General features: G+C 43.0%; 1 protein-coding gene across 3 annotated transcripts in view; it reads left to right on the top strand.

The window, feature by feature from the left end:
• LOC110530827 (myosin heavy chain, fast skeletal muscle) overlaps positions 1–21,904 on the top strand; it is a 72,023-nt gene that overhangs the window by 12,280 nt on the left and 37,839 nt on the right. For 2 of the 3 annotated variants that reach the window (XM_021614110.3, XM_090182916.1), the window contains exons 30-41: positions 98–294; positions 391–574; positions 707–872; positions 1,530–1,654; positions 1,826–2,134; positions 2,357–2,560; positions 2,674–2,799; positions 2,941–3,111; positions 3,382–3,486; positions 3,683–3,778; positions 5,470–5,601; positions 5,876–6,011. In XM_021614110.3, coding sequence (XP_021469785.2) covers positions 98–294; positions 391–574; positions 707–872; positions 1,530–1,654; positions 1,826–2,134; positions 2,357–2,560; positions 2,674–2,799; positions 2,941–3,111; positions 3,382–3,486; positions 3,683–3,778; positions 5,470–5,601; positions 5,876–5,896 — 1,836 coding nt within the window. In that variant the 3' untranslated portion in view covers positions 5,897–6,011. Of the gene's footprint in view, positions 1–97; positions 295–390; positions 575–706; positions 873–1,529; positions 1,655–1,825; positions 2,135–2,356; positions 2,561–2,673; positions 2,800–2,940; positions 3,112–3,381; positions 3,487–3,682; positions 3,779–5,469; positions 5,602–5,875; positions 6,012–21,904 lie in introns of those variants that run through there. The other variant, XM_090182914.1, reaches the window with a different exon arrangement.

Genomic DNA, 21,904 nt, shown 5'->3' on the forward strand with positions numbered 1-21,904 from the left:
TATCGTCATATAGATGGTGCCTACGCCACCCTCAGAGACTTCTACTGTCATTTGCTGTACTATCTCTCTAATATATCTTTGTCATTCTCTATCACAGGCTAAAAACGCCCTGGCCCACGGTGTCCAGTCTGCCCGCCATGACTGTGACCTCCTGAGAGAGCAGTTTGAGGAGGAGCAGGAGGCCAAGGCAGAGCTGCAGCGCGGCATGTCCAAGGCCAACAGTGAGGTGGCTCAGTGGAGGACTAAGTATGAAACTGATGCCATCCAGCGCACAGAGGAGCTGGAGGAGGCCAAGTGAGTCACACGCAACAGCAACAACTCAAATATAGGGTGTGGATGGTGAGGTTCCATATGTATTGTAACATTCCTACACCCTCTGTCGTCAAACAGGAAGAAGCTGGCCCAGCGTCTGCAGGACGCTGAGGAGACCATTGAGGCGACCAACTCCAAGTGCTCCTCCCTGGAGAAGACCAAGCAGAGGCTGCAGGGAGAGGTGGAGGACCTCATGATTGACGTTGAGAGAGCCAACGCCATGGCCGCCAACCTAGACAAGAAGCAGCGTAACTTTGACAAGGTGAAAATAAATAAACCTCACACTAGGTTGACATCTGTTGACATATGATCAATTGTGGTATAATTGTAGCATTTTCTGATTTAAAACTCTTCATCAATTGCTTGAAATGAAAATCCCATGGATTCGCCCTAGGTCCTGGCAGAGTGGAAGCAGAAGTATGAGGAGGGTCAGGCTGAACTGGAAGGAGCTCAGAAGGAGGCTCGCTCTATGAGCACTGAACTCTTCAAGTTGAAGAACTCCTACGAGGAGGCTCTGGATCATCTGGAGACTCTGAAGAGAGAGAACAAGAACCTGCAACGTGAGCATTTGACAGCAGTTTTACTTGGCTCATGTTTGACTGGGGTTTTGAAAATGGGGAAACTGTAACCATCACAATTTATATTAGAAAGGTATGAAATAAATCAAATAAAAACTTAACTTGTAATCGTAAATTCCATCTGGAGTGCCAGAGTGCGCTCTTGGCGTTCGTAAATTCAGAGCGTTGTCAGATTGTCCGTTTGTAAATTGGACACTGGCCTACGAGTAGGTTTAATCCGAGCGTTCTGACCTCACAACAGCAGTCAAGCACCCAAGCTAACTAGCTAACGTTGGCTAGCTACTTCCAGACACAAATGAGAGAAGACCTCACTCTGACCATGTTACTCACCCTAGCAGAGCTGGTTAGGCTGTTTTCATGTTATCCAGAGCATTGGTGACTGTAACTGTGCTGCTGGCAACTATTTAAATATGCTTTATTGCCGACGTTTACTGACATCGACCATATTCAAAGGGTGTTGAGCATTTATAAATTCATAAATTATTCTGTGCCCTGGCACACGCAGACGAGAGTGCTCTGAAATTGGAGTAGGTAGCCAGAGTGAATTTACGAACGCACCCTCAATGTCAACTTCAGCGCATTGGAGATATCCACTGAAAATCTCCCAAGTCTGAACTGCTCCTGTGTTTGTGTGTGCAGAGGAGATCTCTGACCTGACTGAGCAGATCGGAGAGACGAGCAAGAGCATCCATGAGTTGGAGAAGGCCAAGAAGACCGTGGAGACAGAGAAGTCTGAGATCCAGACCGCTCTGGAGGAGGCTGAGGTACTAACTGCAGCTGTTTGATGGGAAAAGCAGTGTAACAATAGCCAGTGCCAGCTACAGTTCAATGCTCCCCGTATTTGTGTTTATTGTAGTTATATATATTTAATTCCTTGTGTTATTCACATCCAAATGCGTTGAACACAATTTACCCGACTGCTTCTCCTTGTCCAGGCAACACTGGAGCACGAGGAATCCAAGATTCTGCGTGTGCAGCTGGAGCTGAACCAAATCAAGGGTGAGGTGGACAGGAAGCTGGCTGAGAAGGACGAGGAGATGGAGCAGATCAAGAGGAACAGCCAGAGGATGATTGACTCCATGCAGAGCACCCTGGACTCTGAGGTCAGGAGCAGGAATGACGCCCTGAGGGTGAAGAAGAAGATGGAGGGAGACCTGAACGAGATGGAGGTCCAGCTGAGCCACTCCAACAGGCAGGCCGCTGAGGCCCAGAAACAGCTGAGGAACGTCCAGGGACTGCTCAAGGTAAAGGGACCGGGATATCAGGCTCAAACATCTGAACATGGGGTGGGATTTGTTTGTGAATCTGTAGAAAAGAATAGAACAGAGGAATTGAATAGTGTTGACTAATATACTGTAGAAAGGTAGGGATATAGGGGAAATTCTTACCAATGAACAGTTCTATCACCAATCCTATCGCCTCTACTTCCACAAGTCCTAATGAACCTATGTCATTTTGAACCCCAGGATGCCCAATTGCACCTTGATGACGCTGTCCGTGCCTCAGAGGACATGAAGGAGCAGGTAGCCATGGTGGAGCGCAGGAACGGTCTGATGGTGGCTGAAATTGAGGAGCTGAGAGTTGCTCTGGAGCAGACTGAGAGAGGCCGCAAAGTGGCTGAGACTGAGCTGGTAGATGCCAGCGAGCGCGTTGGACTCCTGCACTCCCAGGTGCGGCTCTAAGCCATTTCTCATTCAACTCAACCAAGCATACCTTTCCTGCTTTGTGACTTACTTGTAAGTTCTCTTGAGATTCAAACACATGGTCTTGTTTCATCTTCCAGAACACCAGCCTTCTGAACACCAAGAAGAAGCTGGAGACTGACCTGGTGCAGGTGCAGGGAGAGGTGGACGACATCGTCCAGGAGGCCAGGAACGCAGAGGAGAAGGCCAAGAAGGCCATCACTGACGTGAGTCCTTATGATCTATTGCATTACATCCACTTGATTTGTCACCAATGGTTGCTGGGCTGGTTTACCACAACAAAGATCTCAGTTGGGTGTTATGATTGTTGCCAATTGGTGCATAAATTAAACAAACTACCATTCCAGGCGGCCATGATGGCTGAGGAGCTGAAGAAGGAGCAGGACACCAGCTCTCACCTGGAGAGGATGAAGAAGAACCTGGAGATCACAGTCAAGGACCTGCAGCACCGACTGGATGAGGCTGAGAATCTGGCCATGAAGGGAGGCAAGAAGCAGCTCCAGAAACTGGAGTCCAGGGTGAGTTAACAGCAGGGTGGATTAGGACATATTGAAAGACTGATTTCTGGAAATGTATTTGATAACATACTCAGGATCATTGTGTAATGACTTTTTTCTCTCAATAACCCACCTAGATAATGAACAGCTGTTATCATTACAGACCCTTCAATTAGACAACAATTTTGCCTCCTTGACTGAGTAGAACAATATACCTCTGTTTTACAAAGATTTGTTACGTCTGATTTCACCCCCTCAAACAAATGCCTTCATTAATTTCTTCCAAACAAGGTTCGTGAGCTCGAGACTGAGGTGGAGGCTGAGCAGAGAAGAGGTGCAGACGCAGTCAAGGGAGTCCGCAAGTATGAGCGCAGAGTCAAGGAGCTCACTTACCAGGTAAGACCTTCTTCAAACACTTCCCACTGGGCACACTGGTTAAATCAACATCGTTTCCACATCAATTCATTGCAAATACGTTGAACCAATGTGAAATAAATGTTGATTTGATGCCTTTGCCCAGTGGGTAGACACAAACACAGACAGGTTTGTGTATAAAACTATTGGGCTTTGATTCTTTGATCTTCTCCCACAGACTGAGGAGGATAAGAAGAACGTTGGCAGACTTCAGGACCTGGTAGATAAGCTGCAGATGAAAGTGAAGGCCTACAAGAGACAGGCTGAGGAAGCGGTGAGCACCCTTCATTAGTCAAATACTCTGAAAACATATTTCTTCCCTAGGAGACATTACAACATTTTAGTTTACACTTTTCAAATGCCTCGCAAAGAAGGGCACTGACTGGCAAAATGAAGAAAGCTGACGCTGAGTATCCTTTTGAGCATGGTGAAGTTTTTAATAAGGCTTTCAATGTTGTATCGATATACCCAGTCACTACGAAGATACAGACATCCTTCCTAACAGAGTAGCCGGGGAGGAAGGAAACCGATCAGTCATTTTATCCTGAGGGCATTGGCGAGTTTAAAACGGTTACAGAGTTTAATGGCTGTGATAGGAGAAAACTGAGGAAGGATCAGGGAACATTGTAGTTACTTTACTAACCTAAATGACAGAGTGAAAAGGAAGCCAGTATAAAAATATTCCAAAACATTTTTGCAACAAGACATTTCTTGGTCTAGTTTTTGAATTTGGTTGAGTTGTCAACTAACTGAATTCAACGTGAAATCAACAACAAATGTCACCACTTCTATGAATTGAGGTAAATTCTCTTGGTTGAAAAAAAAAGACAAAAAGCCTTTAGGTTGATTACTTGTTGCAAATCAAATCAGTTTCCATGTTGAGTCAACATTGCTTTTTTTTTGGTTGTATAAACAACGTTGATTCAACCATTTTTTTGCCCCTCGGGAAGGCACTAAAGTAATACCGCAAAAAAAGCATAGTATTTTCAAGCATGGTGATGGCTGCATCCTGTTATGGGTATGCTTGTCATTGACAAGTACTGGGGAGTTTTTCAGTACAAAAAAAACAGCATGAGCTCAATAAAGACAAAATCCCAGAGGAAAAACTTGGTTCAGTCTGCTTCTCAACAAACACTAGGAGATGAATTCACCTTTCAGCAAGACAATAACCCATAACACAAGGCCAAGTCTACACTGGATTTGCTTACCAGGGAGACAAGGAATGTTCCTGATTGGCCAAGTTACAGTTTTGACTTAAATCTGCTTGAAAGTCTATGGTGAGACTTAAATATGTCTATATAGCAGTGATTATCATCCAAATCGACAGTGCATGAAGAATTTTGAAAGTAATAATGGGCTAATATTGAATGGTCCAGGTTTGTTAAGCTCTCAGACTGACCCAAAAAGATTTATATTGACTCGGGGGCTATATATATATATATATATATATATATATATTTTTTTTTATATATATATATATATATACATGTATACACATGCAAAAGTATGTGGACACCCTTTCAAATATTTCAGCCACATCCGTGGCTGACAGGTGTATAAAATCGAGCACACAGTCATGCAATCACCATAGACAATGACATTGTTCTATTTTTCATTCTTTTTTAAATGTTTTGGAATCCAGTTTGTCATTCCAGAGCAGTTTGTGTAGATCGTTGACAAAAAAATAACACTTCAATCCATTTAAATCCTAATTTGTAAGACTATAAAATGTGACGTAAACAAAGGTTAGGCACTTTCCGTCCCTGGAGGGAGTGGTTTGATCCCCCATCCCACCAATCACTTTCTCTACTGTATCATATATCTCCCTACATACTTTGTAATCCTAAATCTGTCATATAAAAATAAAAACTTAAAATACTCATAAAACAATAATATTAATTTGCTACCTGAAGCTTCAAACTTTGAATGCTGATGTTGTGCTCTCCCTCTCTGTTCCTCACACAGGAGGAACAAGCCAACGGCCACATGTCTAAGTTCCGGAAGGTTCAGCATGAACTGGAGGAGGCTGAAGAGCGTGCTGACATCGCTGAGACTCAAGTCAACAAGCTCAGAGCCAAATCTCGCAGCACTGGAAAGGTACAGAGCTGCTACTAATTCTACATCTGACTCATGCTCAGATATGACCACATCAACACCACCTATGATTCAGTCTTCACAGAAATCAATATTGACCTTTTACACTCACTATCATGTAGGTATTTCAGACTGCTAATAAGCACATTTCATGTAGCGCAAAAAAAAAAAACTAGATTAAGGCTGAGCCTTAAATGCTGGATCCATTATACTCTTTCCAAGTGTAAACACACTCATGAATACAGATTTGTCATTTTCGTTGTTTTGTTTTTGACAGGGCAAAGAAGTTGCTGAATAAACAAGAGAAGAAGTTGCTGAATAAACAAGACAAACATCATATCATTTTCCTGTGATGCATAAAATATGATTTTCATGGTGAAAATGATTGTTCATTAAAAACATGTAGGCCTACATACCCCTTGTGACGGTGGATTTATTACTCAGCAAACAGTTTGTTCATACCATAAAAATATTGTAATTTGTACCATATTGTATTCTGGGATTCCAACAACAAATGTCACGTATTTTGGTAAACAGATCAGTGATGGGGCTGGAGAAATGCAACCAATCTGAAATGCATAGACTGAGCTATGGATGCCTAAAATCTAAAATTAACCCTTTAAACTTGGAGGGGATATTGACCTACAGTATATGGAAAGACCCAAATTGGAACATTTCATAAAATAAATAAAGAGAGAAGTTTACGCATAACCGTGGTAGCAACTGAAAGGGAACACTGAAGATTAAGGTGAAATTCTCAGAACAAAGTTCTCAGGAAACAGACTGGATTACATATCATCTCTGGTGATCAGACTACGTAAACATGCTGTAAATGTGGTGGTGGAACAATAACCCAATTGTCTTACTTGACAAAAAAAATGAAGATACCTTCTGTGGAAGACCAGGGGGTTTGGTCGAGACGTTTACACATATCAGATACAGACAGAATTGCATTAGCTCAGTTTCAAGGGTGTTTATTTAAATAAGAAACAAAAAGGACTTCTCTGGGAAACTGTTCTCTGGGCTCCTGCTGTCTCCAGTGGAGAACAAAACCCAACTCCCTCCGTTATCTCTGGTACTGTCCACAACTATACAGGAGTAACCTCTCTTCCCTAGTTACCACCCCCATGTGCTGCCGTTCTGGCAGCTTTATGGGACTCGTCCAGCTGGTGAGCGATTAGCCCCTTGATTACTCACCAACCATAATCATCCTCAATTATTCCTCTCCGGAGAGCCCGTCGAGACCTGGCACGTTCAGCAGAGGGAGACATCGCCGCGTGCTGTCGACTCCTTCTGTCACGAGGCCTCGATGAGTCTCCAATGGGTGGCTAAACTGCGGTACACCACACTTCATAAAAAATTACTCAAATAAAAGTCGCCCAGTAAATTACAACTTCATTAAAAGTCAACTTCTCTGGTTTTCAATATAATAAATCATTTCAAATTCCTTATATAACGCTAACCAGACGGTACATTTTTCTTGTTTTTTTCAGTTTCATTTACCGATAGCCACGGTCACATTCCAACACTCAGGCATCATTTACAAACAAGTAAAGAACAGATACCACCCCCCCCCCCCCCCCCCAAAAAAAAAACATGTTTATTTAGTTACTTTATACCACTGAATAAATGGCTAATGAACATCTGACCAAATTATGTGAGATTTTAGTTCTGGGTTAACCGAGATAATGCCCACAAATGGTAAAAGAAATTACAAACATGATAATGATTTATCATTAATCAATTTGCATTTCCAATAGAGTTTGGGCAGATATACACTTCTGGAAAGGGACACTGTCCTTCCTTGGCTTGTCAAACTCGGGGTCGATGTAGAAGAACAAAAGGTACGTCCACTTCAGGGTTCAACCGCTGCTCCTCAAAACAGAAACAGTGGGAGGAGGAAAGAGAAACGTGTGTCAAACATTCAGATAGACAAGACTCAATATGGAGGTCAATGTCCCTAAACCAAGCTAAACAAATGTAGATGAAGCTATATGTGAGCTGCGGTACTTCCCCAAAAAGTCTTGCAGTCAAAGAAGAGATGAACACGCCAAAATGTGCACACAGCACAGTTTAAATAAAGCTGCCTTAATTAAATATAAAAATGATTAAATTAATTTAAAAACTAATAATTCCTACTGATCTACACAACCTCCTCCATATTTTCTAAGTGAACGAAACATTTCCAAATGAAGACAAAATAAGAAATGAAGACGTCTTGATTGTGTTTGTCTTCACAACCCAGGGATAATACTTGGTGGAATCACTCAGGGCCGTCCTCCTGGCCGGTACTGTCACTCCCTCTACGGTCCTGGCAACCCATCTTTACACATACCTGGCAACCATCAATATGCACACCTGCAGCTCATCATCAGTCACACCTGGACTTCATTACTTCCTTGATTACCTACCCTTTATATAGCCCTCTTTTGTTATCAGTCATCAGGTAGTATTGGTTGGTTCCATGTCAGACTCTGTGGATGCAATCCTAAGTAATGCAACAGAGTCCATTGTAGTTATTAAGAGTTGTCATTTTATGTTGAGGAACTACAGTTTGGATTAAAACAGTGGAGAAAGAAAACCGATGATCATACAGTTAAAACCACCATCACCGAACCAGGGGTTCTAAGCAGTGGTGGTTGTAGTTTGTTTGGCTCCCTGGGTTGTAGTTTGTTTGGCTCCCTGGGTGAACCCCCCCCCCCCCCCCCCCCCCCCCCCCCTTGGCACACCCCAACATACAAAAACACACACCATTCTGCACTAACTGTCATTTGTATTCAGACATTTGGAACAACACATAAATAATCCAAACTTTTGAAACTATATAAACATACAAAACTAAGATTCATTAATATCAAAGACAAAAAATAAACACGTTTGTGTTGATTTGGCACTCGAGCATCAATACATTACCCATCCCCCAACACTGTCACCCAAGAGTCAAGACTAAACCAATTCACCTTGGCAGTGTGAAGACTGGTTTTATATTATTCTTACTGATTACAAACAAACCAGAAAAAAAATGCAACAATATGTCTGAAACTATTTATTCACAGTATTATGAATGAATTGTGGTTCATTTGGTAGCATTTCGTAGTGTGACTGATTTTACTAATTCATTAGTACTGTACAAAGTTAGAGGTGTGATATTTGATAGATTCCCCTGCTCCCACTACCTCGGGCTTCCAGTTGTGAGACCTGAGGTCAACCTACCCCCGACCCCCTCACAGACTAGAATCAGGGCGCCCACTCCGACGCGGTTAATTGACCTCGTCGGAGGGCGGCTGCCCATGTCGCCTATACCTAAATCCACCACTGCTCCTAAGGCACGCCGACCAGCACTGAGTAAAGAGATGGACCCCTTGAATTACACAACAAGGCAGTGTGGGCCACGCCCTAATTAACAATCCTATCTCCAGTTCCCCCATCCCATCTCCAGTTCCCCCATCCCATCTCCACCACCCCCCTCCTATCTCCAGTTCCCCCATCCCATCTCCAGCGCCCTCATCCCATCTCCAGTTCCCCCATCCCATCTCCAGCCCCTCAATCCCATCTCCAGCTCCCCCATCCCATCTCCAGTTCCCCCATCCCATCTCCAGTTCTCCCATCCCATCTCCAGTGCCCCCATCCCATCTCCAGTTCCCCCATCCCATCTCCAGCGCCCCCATCCCATCTCCAGCGCCCCCATCCCATCTCCAGCAGCCCCATCCCATCTCCAGCGCCCCCATCTCCAGTTCCCCCATCCCATCTCCAGCGCCTCCATCCCATCTCCAGTTCCCCCATCCCATCTCCAGCTCCCCCATCCTATCTCCAGTTCCCCCATCCCATCTCCAGCTCCCCCATCCCATCTCCACCATCCCATCTCTAGCAGCCCTATCCCATCTCCACCACCCCCATCATATCTCCAGTTCCCCCATCCTATCTCCAGTTCCCCCATCCCATCTCCAGCGCCCCCATCCCATCTCCAGTTCCCCCATCCCATCTCCAGTGCCCCCATCCCATCTCCAGTTCCCCCATCCCATCCCATCTCCACCATCCCATCTCTAGCAGCCCCATCCCATCTCCACCACCCCCATCATATCTCCAGTTCCCCCATCCTATCTCCAGTTCCCCCATCCCATCTCCAGCGCCCCCATCCCATCTCCAGTGCCCCCATCCCATCTCCAGCGCCCCCATCCCATCTCCAGTTCCCCCATCCCATCTCCAGCGCCCCCATCCCATCTCCAGCAGCCCCATCCCATCTCCAGAAACCCCATCCCATCCCATCTCCACCACCCCCATCCCATCTCCAGTTCCCCCATCCCATCTCCAGCGCCCCCATCCACATCTCCACCACCCCCATCCCATCTCCAGTTCCCCCTTCCATCTCCAGAAACCCCATCCCATCTCCAGCCCCCCCATCCTATCTCCAGTTCCCCCATCCCATCTCCAGTTCCCCCATCCCATCTCCAGTTCCCCCATCCCATCTCCAGCGCCTCCATCCCATCTCCAGCGCCCCCATCCACATCTCCACCGCCCCATCCACATCTCCACCACCCCCATCCCATCTCCAGCTCCCCCATCCCATCTCCAGTTCCCCCATCCCATCTCCAGTTCCCCCATCCCATCTCCACCACCCCAATCCTATCTCCAGTTCCCCCATCCCATCTCCAGCTCCCCCATCCTATCTCCAGTTCCCCCATCCCATCTCCAGCTCCCCCATCCCATCTCCAGCAGCCCCATCCCATCTCCAGCAGCCCTATCCACATCTTCAGCGCCCCCATCCACATCTCCAGCGCCCCCATCCCATCTCCAGTTCCCCATCCCATCACCAGCGCCCCCATCCCATCTCCAGCGCCCCCATCCCACCTCCAGCGCACTTTCAAAATTTAGATAATAAAGAGTTTGACCTTTCCATGTTAACGATGGAGAATTGGTAGATTTCCAGTTAAGTATATGTTTTTTCAAGATGATTGATGAGAAAAGTATCTTCCAACCCATCAGGTTTCTCACTGCACCTCATATGACATGTCTTGAAATATGCAGACACAGATTCAAAGTATGTTTACATTGTAATACTTCTGACAACCAGCTTTCTATAACACCACTTGTAACTTTTAGACTGTATAACATTCCCAGAAGGCATGGGTTATTGAGTCATTGTTAACACTTTCTATTCAACATTTCCCCCATGATTTAAATGTCTTTCAATAGTGTAACTGGATGTGATGTGTTACACCTCTTAACATTGATCATTGGTTGGGCCATCTAGTGGATTGGGCTGCCACTTGTCTTGGCTCTTCCAAAATCTTGGCTAGGATGAGTCCCCCTGCTCCCACCAGACGCTTTTGTTCCAACAGCTGCAGCTGAAAGGAGGGTGTGGGATTCCCAGTTTTATTGATGTTCTTAGTTATGGACTTTACTTTTCTTGTCCTTGACTGTGTCTTCCTACAATCTGTATTGTCTTGACATTTGAGCATCTAAAAATAAATCTGTCCAAAAAGAAGCATGTATTTGACTGGTCTGTATAATGGCCATGTCAAGTATAAGTCTGCTTTGTATATGGTCATATCTTCTGGTGCACGGCTCAAATGACAATAAAGCAACGCCAAATGACTTTCGATATAAATTGCTGTGGAAGCTGGATGTATTTCTGCGCCATATTGCGCTTGTAAATGATCTTTTGCTTTGGTGTACTTCCTGTATCTCTGCCATCGACTGTATGGGATCAAAATGGAGTTTGAAGAACAGCTCAGCAGCTGTGGTTTGATACCATCTCTATGACGGAGGGTCACAGAACAATCCTAAACAACTTTAGGCTGCATGTATTTCTGACACTCAGTTTCAGAACATGGCCATTGGCTGCGGAGAAGGTCACTGTCAGGGGGTAAAAAACAACCAGCTCAGTTGTTTTGTGGATCCATGCCACAGCATGTGACATTTCACATCCAGATTTAGATTTTTACATACCTGTGACATTTTAATGGATTGAATCATGTTAAAAAAAAAAAAATGCTGACGAGAGCCAAGGGGTTGGGGTGTCTCAGGCAAACTCTTGTCTGTGGTGATAAAACTTCTCTGCGAGCACAGACTAAGGGCTCGATTCAATCCGTAGAGCAGAAGACCTGCGTTGTAGAGTGGTTGATATTTAAAGTGACCGTTTTTTTCAAGTCTGTGGTATATTTTCACAACTCTTAGTACAAAACTCAAAACAGATCATCAAAAAAGGCTGTTGTTTCAAAACTCTAAGCACATTTTCAATTGACTCACACATAATCACACAGTCACCTTTTCACCATACTTAATCGGTGTTTAATCTAGAAATACATGTTTCACACTGCAATACATGTTCATGTACAGCACTTGCTTTTCACAATGCAATGTTCACTTTACTTTTGATGTGATTGTCATCTGATTTGTTAAAATACATTTTTACTATTACTTAATCCTACTTCTCTTAATTGATAATCACTTAACAGTTTGGTAAACCTATACATTTTAAACTGCTTTGTGTACTATTTACATATTTTGAGACCTGCAGAACAAAAATGGTATGTTTGTAAAGTATGATCATTATGATTTTACTTCAGAATATACAGTGGGGCAAAAAAGTATTTAGTCAGCCACCAATTGTGCAAGTTCTCCCACTTAAATAGATGAGAGAGGCCTGTAATTTTCATCATAGGTACACTTCAACTATGACAGACAAAATTAGAAGAAAAAAATCCAGAAAATCACATGTTAGGATTTTTTATGAATTTATTTTGCAAATGATGGTGGAAAATAAGTATTTGGTCAATAACAAAGTTTATCTCAATACTTTGTTATATACCCTTTGTTGGCAATGACAGAGGTCAAACGTTTTCTGTAAGTCTTCACAAGGTTTTCACACACTGTTGCTGGTTTTTTGGCCCATTCCTCCATGCAGATCTCCTCTAGAGCAGTGATGTTTTGGGGCTGTTGCTGGGAAACACGGACTTTCAACTCCCTACAAAGATTTTCTATGTGGTTGAGATCTGGAGACTGGCTAGGCCACTCCAGGACCTTGAAATGCTTCTTACGAAGCCACTCCTTCGTTGCCCGGGCGGTGTGTTTGGGATCATTGTCATGCTGAAAGACCCAGCCATTCAATGCCCTTGCTGATGGAAGGAGGTTTTCACTCAAAATCTCACGATACGTGGCCCCATTCATTCTTTCCTTTCCAGCCAAGGCAGCAGCTACTCTTCCTGGGGTTTATTATGGATCCCCATTAGTTCCTGCCAAGGCAGCAGCTACTCTTCCTGGTGTTTATTATGGATCCTCATTAGTTCCTGCCAAGGCAGCAGCTACTCTTCCTGGGGTTTATTATGGATCCCCATTTATTCCTGCCAAGGCAGCAGCTACTCATTCTGGGGTCCAAACACATTAAGGCACTTACATTACATATAACACAAAAGATAAAACAGTACATCATATAACATTATTACACCACTACATTTCTACAATACAACATTTCTAACACCACAGTACAACACTATTACAATGTAGGTGTGTGTAGAGTGCTAGCAATTGTGTGCATATGCGTGTGTATGTACCTTTGTGTGCGTCTCTTCACAGTCCCCATTGTTCCATAAGGTGTATTTTTACCTGCTTTTTTAAAATCTGATTCTACTGATGTGGAATAGAGTTCCATGTAGTCATGTCTATGTAGTACTGTGGAATAGAGTTCCATGTAGTCATGTCTATGTAGTACTGTGGAATAGAGTTCCATGTAGTCATGGCTCTATGTGGTACTGTGGAATAGAGTTCCATGTAGTCATGGCTCTATGTAGTACTGTGGAATAGAGTTCCATGTAGTCATGGCTCGATGTAGTACTGTGGAATAGAGTTCCATGTAGTCATGGCTCTATGTGGTACTGTGGAATAGAGTTCCATGTAGTCATGGCTCGATGTAGTACTGTGGAATAGAGTTCCATGTAGTCATGGCTCTATGTGGTACTGTGGAATAGAGTTCCATGTAGTCATGGCTCTATGTAGTCCTGTGGAATAGAGTTCCATGTAGTCATGGCTCTATGTAGTACTGTGCGCCTCCCATGGTTTGTTCTGGACTTGCGGTTTGTGAAAAGACCTCTGGTGGCATGTCTTGTGGGGTATGCATGGGTGTCCTAGCTGTGTGCTTGTAGTTCAAACAGACAGCTTGGCACATTCAGCATGTCAACACTTCTAACAAAAACAAGTAGTGATGATAGTCAATCTCTGTTCCACATTGAGCCATGAGAGATTGACATGCATATCATTAATGTTACCTAAGCCAGCCGTGCTGCCCTGTGTAATTTTACTAAGTCCCTCTTTGTGGCACCTGACCACATGATTGAACGGTAGTCCAGGTGCAACAAAACCTGGGTCTGTTGGACCTGCCTTGCTGATAGTGTTGTTAAGAAGGCAGAGCTACACTTTATTATGTACAGATTTCTCCCCATCTTAGCTACTGTTCTTCGATATGTTTTGACCATGGCAATTTACGATCCAGGGTTACTCCAAGCAGTTTAGTCACCTCAACTTGCTCAATTTCCACATTATTCATTACAATATTTAGTTGAGGTTTAGGGTTTAGTGAATGATGTGTCCCAAAAATAATGATTTAAACATTTTGAAATATTTATGACTAACTTATTCCTTGCCACCCATTCTGAAGCTCTTTGTTAAGCGTTGCAGAATTTCAGTTGTTGTAGTAGCTGACTGTATAGTGTTGAGTCATCCGCATACATAGAAAAACTGACTTTAGTCAAAGCAAGTGGCATGTCATTAGTAAAGATTAAAAAAGAAAGGGGCCTAAACAACTGCCCTGGGGAATTCCTGATTCTACCTGGATTATGTTGGAGAGACTTCCATTAAAGAATACCCCCACGTGTAACTTTTTATCCACAATATAGCAGCAGGTGGAAATCCATAACACTTACGTTTTACCAGCAGCAGACTATGATCGATAATGTCAAAAGTCTAACAAAACAGCCCCCACAATCTTTTTATCATCAATTTCTCTCAGGCAATTATCAGTCATTTGTGAAAGTGTTGTGCTTGTTGAATGTCCTTCCCTATAAGCATGCTGAAAGTCTGTTGTCAACTTGTTTACTGTAAAATAGCATTGTATCTGGTCAAACACAATTTTTTCCAAATGTTTACTGAGTATTGGTAACAGGCTGATGGGTCAGCTATTTGAGCTAGTAAAGGAGGCTTTAATATTCTTGGGTAGCGGAATGACTTTTGCTTCCCTCCAGGTGTCACGCCCTGACCATAGTTTGCTTTGTATGTTTATATGTTTTGTTTGGTCAGGGTGTGATCTGAGTGGGCATTCTATGTTGTATGTCTAGTTTGTCTGTTTCTGTGTTTGGGCCTGATATGGTTCTCAATCAGAGGCAGGTGTTAGTCGTTGTCTCTGATTGGGAACCATATTTAGGTAGCCTGTTTTGTCATTGTGGGTTGTGGGTGATTGTTTCCTGTGTCAATGTTTGTGCCACACAGGACTGTTGCGTTTATATTCACTTAGTTATTTTATATTGTGTCATGTTCAGTTTATTCTATTAAAACATGGACACTTACCACGCTGCGCTTTGGGCCGATCCTTGCAACACCTCTGACGAAGAGGAGGAAATCTGCCGTGACACCAGGCCTGAAGGCACACACTTTGTATTAGGCTCAAATTGAATATATGACAAATAGGAGTGGCAAGACCCCGGTGGCTTGTCATTGTTGATAGACAACAATACTTGTTTCACCTCTTCCACTCGAATTCAAAAGTACAATGCTTGTCTTTCATAATTTTGTCAGATATACTTGAAAGTGTACTGATAGTGTTTGTTGCTGGCATGTCATACCTAAGTTTACTAATCATGCCAATGAAAAAGTAATTAAAGTAGTTGGCAATATCAGTGGGTTTTGTGAAGAATGAGCCATCTGATTCAATGAATGATGGAGCCGAGTTTGCCTTTTTGCCCTACATTTCATTTAAGGTGCTCCACCACTTTTTACTGTCATTCTTTAAATCATTTATTTTTGTTTCATAGTATACTTTATTTTTATATAGTTTAGTCACAATTTCTAAATTTGCAGTATGTTTGCTGCCAGACTTGCTGCCAGATTTGCCATACCTTTTGCCTCATACCTCTCAACCATACAATTTTTCAATTCCTCATCAAATCAAGGGGATTTAACCATTTTTACAGTCATTTTCTTAATGGGTGCGTGCTTATTAGTAACTGGAATAAGCAACTTCATAAATGTGTCAAGTGTAGTGTCTTGTTGCTCCTCATTACACACCACAGACCAGCAAATATTCTTTACATCATCAACATAAGAATCACCTTAAAACGTATTGTATGACCTCTTATACACTGTATTAGGCTCAGCCTTTGGAACTTTGGCTTTCCTAGATATGGCTACTATTTTGTGATCACTTCATCCTATGGATTTGGATACTGCTTTAAAGCAAATTTCTGCAGCATTAGTAAAGATGTGACCAATAGGTGTTTGATGATTTCATTCCTATGCTGTATGTAACTACTCTGACAGATAACCTGAACCAGGTTGCAGACACTGGTTACAGGTAACATTTTTTACAGGTTGAAAGCCAGTCAATATTTAAATCACCCAGAAAAGATATCGCTCTGTTGATATCACATACATTATCAAACAATTCAAACATATTATCCAAATACTGACTGTTAGCACTTGGTAGCCTAGAGCAGCTTCCCACAAGAATGGGCTTTAGGTGAGGCAGATTAACCTGTAGCCATATTACTTCAGCAATATTTAACATGCAATCTTCTCTAAGCTTTACAGGAACGTGGTTCTGAATATAGGCCGCAACACCACCCCCATTGGCATTTCTGTATTTTTGGTAGATTTTATAATCACGTATTGCTACCACCGTATCATCAAAGGTATTATCAAAGTGAGTTTCAGAGATAGTCAGCATATGAATGGAAGTTATTGACTTCATGAACCTTGATTCTTAGGCTACATATGTTAACATGGGTTATTTTTAGTACTTTTCTGGGATGCTTAATTGTTTTTAATGCTTTACTGGGAAGCTTATCATAAGTAGACTTGCTCATGTTATTTATATTGGAGCTAATAGTGCATGTTGAGCTGCACACAGTGGCATTCCAAATTCCAACTAGGGCACAGTGTAACACTGGTTCATAGGCCCATGATGACTGCATAGAATAGCTGCAGGATCAACAGAGGTTTTCAGGGCAGTTAGGGAGACATAAATTAATTGACTTACATTGTGTCTGCCAACGCCCCGGGGATAATGTACATTTGATTCAGTATTATGACAACTCAGTGACATAATGGTAGGGATTAACTGATCTTGGGTCCTTGATAAGTCATTGTCTCAACGCAGCCTTGAAATGCAGGAGCCAAGATGATTTGGATGGACTCCATCATTCCTGTAGGGTATCGTCTGTTTCCAGAAGATTGCCAAGTTATCTAAAAAAGTGATTCCAACAGAGCTATAGTAGCTGAATCTTTCACATCCGCGGCCCAACGATGGTACCGGACCTGAAATCATTGGCCAATTTTTTTTGTAATCTTTCAGTGATAGAATCAGTTCTTTAAAATACATTTTCAGAAGTTCCGAGCTAGCCCTCCTGATGTCGTTTGACCCCACATGGACTACGACAGTGTCAGCTACCGGCATCTGTCGTAGAACAGTCAGAAGCAGCATTGTAATGTACTCCGGATCCGATCTCGAATCGGAAGCCCCTAGGGAAGAAGGTGTCCAGAATTTCTGGATCCAGGGCGGCAAAGCCGTTTCTGGTCTGTGTCCGATCCGTGCTTAACGACCCCAAGGAGGTCCACGTTGCCAGAGGACGCTTTCTTTGACTTCCACGGCGAATGTCATATCTCCATGGCTGGTTGGTTGGGTCGAGAACAGGAACATCCCCTAAGTCATCCAGGAGCATCCTACTAACTCCGTTTCTCCAGGGAAGGGGAAGATCCCTCCGGGGAAGAATCCCTGCAGAGTGACGGCCAGTTGGCTGTGGTGAGCTGACACGGCGGCAACACTTCCCGCAGACCAGAGTGGCGTCCGACTACTGGGGTAGAAGAAAATGAAAAAGTAGGTGGACGTGGATTCCCCAGTAGCTTGTGTAGGTTCACCACTTGTTTGCTAAGAGTAGCTGCTTCACCCATGTAGTCCTCTGCAAGCAAACATTTGCTACATTGAAAGTCTGGGCGGTCCACATTGTCCCCGGAATAGAGCAAAATATACACAGCTCCTGCAGCATTGAAAACGTTCAATAGCGACCTCCATTTGAGACTGCCGACCCAGCTCGGCTAGCTGAGTTTCCGTGTCTCTCTCTTTACATGGAATCTGGCAGGATCCCAGGACAGATAGTAGCGTTCACAGCAACTGAGCTGCGGGATGTGGGTCTGTGAGGTTCAGGAGGGAACATGATTAGGGATCCTCTCTGGAATGTAACAGCCATGTTTCCCAATAATAAACTTCACCTGCACCCAGTGTAGTTAGGCTGTACATTCCCTGAGGTATCCCAACCACGTCTCTGTTATAGCCTGTCTGAGATCATAGTGAGGTCTGACCCCCACCAACACCTCACCACAGGGAGATAGATGCTGCCTAGTCCTCATCAGAATCCTTCTCCTACTAGATGCTCTGTTTGTCCACAATCAGCACCACTACCGCAACAACACACAGAATCAGAAGTAAGGCTAAGACAGATTGCTTGGTGGAGATACTAACGGTTAACACCTATGCTGTTGTTCTGGACGACGGCCACTTTCTCTGAGAGAGCGTAGCGCCTCGGTGTACCAGGTAGAAGATTTGGAGAAAGACACCAGGCGGGCTTTCAAAGGAGCAGCTTCATTCAGTACGTGTTGTATTGAGGCAGTGTTGTATTGAGGCAGTGTTGTATTGAGGCAGTGTTGTATTGAGGTAGTGTTGTATTGAGGGAGTGTTGTATTGAGGCAGCGTTGTATTGAGGTAGTGTTGTATTGAGGTAGTGTTGTATTGTATTGAGGTAGTGTTGTATTGTATTGAAGTAGTGTTGTATTGTATTGAGGCAGTGTTGTATTGAGGCAGTGTTGTATTGAGGTTGTGTTCTTTTGAGGCAGTGTTGTATTGAGGAAGTGTTGTGTTGTATTGAGGCAGTGTTGTATTGAGGCAGTGTTGTATTGAGGTAGTGTTGTATTGAGGTAGTGTTGTATTGAGGCAGTGTTGTGTTGTATTGAGGTAGTGTTGTATTGAGGCAGTGTTGTATTGAGGTAGTGTATTGAGGTAATGTTGTAGTGTTGTATTAAGGTAGCGTTGTATTGAGGTAGTGTTGTATTGAGGTAGCGTTGTATTGAGGTAGTGTTGTATTGAGGTAGCGTTGTATTGAGGAAGTGTTGTATTGAGGCAGTGTTGTATTGAGCCACAGAGTCAGTAACTAGCAGTTTGGAGATGGATTCAGTAAGCTAGGCAGTGTTTATAGTTTTCAGACTCCTAAAATTAACGGAGCTTATCTTGGGCAAAGTGAGAAGAGGAATAGCTAGGTTGACGTGGTCAGACAGCCCTGACACATTACCATTCAGTTTGTACAGATCCACGCCCGTGATACAGACCACGTCCAGTGATATGACCTTTGTTGTGGATGGCAAAGTTCATGTGCTGTTGGAGTCCAACGTTGTCCAGTACATCAGCAAGGCCAGTAGAGAGACAGCAGTCAGGGAAGTCGACATGTATGTTGTAATCACCAAACACTAGCATAGCAGTGCACAAGAGGCTTAGGAGTGGTAGTAGCTCAAATAGTTTAACAAGTCAGACTTGAGTTTAGGAGGCTGATAAATCAGCACAGCCAGTACATTCAAAAGATGAGAGAGTATATTCTGTATACTAAATACTATACTAAAGCTTTGACAACTTTCAAATCAAATCAAATGTTATTAGTCACATACACATGGTTAGCAGATGTTATTGCGAGTGTAGTGAAAATACGCTATTCTGTTCGTCTGAAATAGGCTACATTTTTATTGATATCATGTTTCTTTAGACATGCCTAAAATAAATAATGGATTTATTGTGATGGTGTAGGCTGTATTGAATTGATTTATTAGACCTTTTAAAATGTAGAAAAAACCTTTTAAAAGTTCAAAAAGTTTGCATTTGTAGCTTGTAGGCTATGGAAGCCCGGAGATTTTTGTCATCGGCTGACAAAAATGTAATGATCGCCAGAGCCCTACATATGTCTTACACATCATTATTACATACTTCTCAACCATATATTCATATGTATATATTCTTATTCCATCCCTTTACTTAGATTTGTGTGTATTAGTTAGTTGTTGTGGAGTTGTTAGATTACTTGTTAGATATTGCTGCACTGTCGGAACTAGAAGCACAAACATTTCGCTACACTAGCATTAACATCTCCATGTGTATGTGACCAATAACATTTAATTTGATATGATTTATAAATGTGTTAATAAATGTACAAATGCGGGAGTCACGATTGATAAATATATATATATATATATGTTTTTACTAATTCATTCTAAGTGCTTTATTACAATGTGTTATTATAAAATGCTAGCCAATAATCTTATCCATTCATATTTTGTTTTACTTGGCAAGCCAGTTAAGAACAAATTCTTATTTATAATGACGGCCTACCGGGGGACAATGGGTTAACTGCCTTGTTCAGGGGCAGAACGACAGATTTTTACCTCGTTAGCTCGGGGATTCGATCCAGCAACCTTTTGGTTACTGGCCCAACGCTCTAAAACACTAGCCTACCTGCCGTCCTATATTGCTTACCTCGATATAGCTGTTTATTACACTCTGAAGTAAATCGCTTTTCAGCTGAGCTGGCTTAAAAAATATAAAATTAATAGTGAATAGTTACAATACAAGTACATTTCCTTTTACATTACATGTAATTTAATCCTTTACATTACAGGTGTTATGTCTTTCTAAAAGACAGCTCTAGCAACTTGTGTAGGAGCCACCATCAGTAGAGACATTTGTTGAAATATTGACGCATGTAATTGAATGCAGGAGTTACTGCTGGATGCACTAGTTGAGCAGGAGGCTGGGCTGACCATCTGGAAGGAGGCTGGGCTGACCATCTGGAAGGATGCTGGGCTGACCAACTGGAAGGAGGCTGGGCTGACCATCTGGAAGGAGGCTGGGCTGACCATCTGGAAGGATGCTGGGCTGACCATCTGGAAGGAGGCTGGGCTGACCATCTGGAAGGATGCTGGGCTGACCATCTGGAAGGATGCTGGGCTGACCATCTGGAAGGATGCTGGGCTGACCATCTGGATGGACCCCATCAAGGCCTTTGCATTTCTTGGACTGTTGCTCTCGTGTTCAAGGCAGCCAAGGTTTATTGTTTGGTATATCTGCCAACATTTTCCAAACAGCCTTATTCTGGCACTGATGCCACTGATATTAGATGTGTAAAACTCATAAGTATTTTGACAAATTCACTTACAAGGTATTAAAGAGTCGTCCTTAAGTCAGGCCCTGATCGTCTAATGCTTATGGCTGTGGCTAAACTAGATCATTTAGCAGAGAAGATTTGCTTATATTTGCCATTATTTTATATTATTTTATAGTAAGAAGAAGAATAATAAACAATAAAGCTGAATAAAATAGAAAGGATCATTTTCCCCAAATGATTTCCAAGGGAGTTCGCTATTCTGTGTTGAGGGGTTAGCAAAGTGATGATTGAAACATATCCTATATGCTTAATTTAGAGTTATTTATGCAACTTTAGTTGTGATACAAATCTTCGGCTATACGGTGCATTCGGAAAGTATTCCGACCCCTTCCCCTTTTCCACATTTTGTTAAGTTAACGCCTTATTCTAAAATGGATGAAATAAAACATTTTCCTCATCAATTTACACACAATACCCCACAATGACACAATTTTCCCCTGTCCAGACGCTGTTCCTGTTCTGTTTAATGTCTGTGTTTCATTAAATGTTCACTCCCTGTACCTGCTTCTTGTCTCCAGTGTCGATCCTTACAAAGGCTACATGATGTGACTCTAATGATGATATGAAAAAAGTTGCATGAAAGGCATGCACTATGCTATCTTGGGCAGGCTGCACACACTTCATCAGTCTCTCATTCACAATTTAACAAGCACTTAATAATAGAGTGCTTAATCTGCCCCCCTAGAGCGCCAGCCCGCACAAAAGCCAGCAGAGTTGGAGCCAGCGCTGCCACCAAAACCGATGCATCTCTTCACATGCCAAGGCCGGAACAGGTCCCAACATTGCTTGCTTCCCTCACAGGCATGCTTGGCCTGGACCTGAGGCCCAAGCAAACATTTTAG

Source organism: Oncorhynchus mykiss, chromosome 8, assembly GCF_057628025.1.
Source record: "Oncorhynchus mykiss isolate SJ-2025 chromosome 8, ASM5762802v1, whole genome shotgun sequence".
Classification (NCBI taxonomy): Eukaryota; Metazoa; Chordata; class Actinopteri; order Salmoniformes; family Salmonidae; genus Oncorhynchus; species Oncorhynchus mykiss.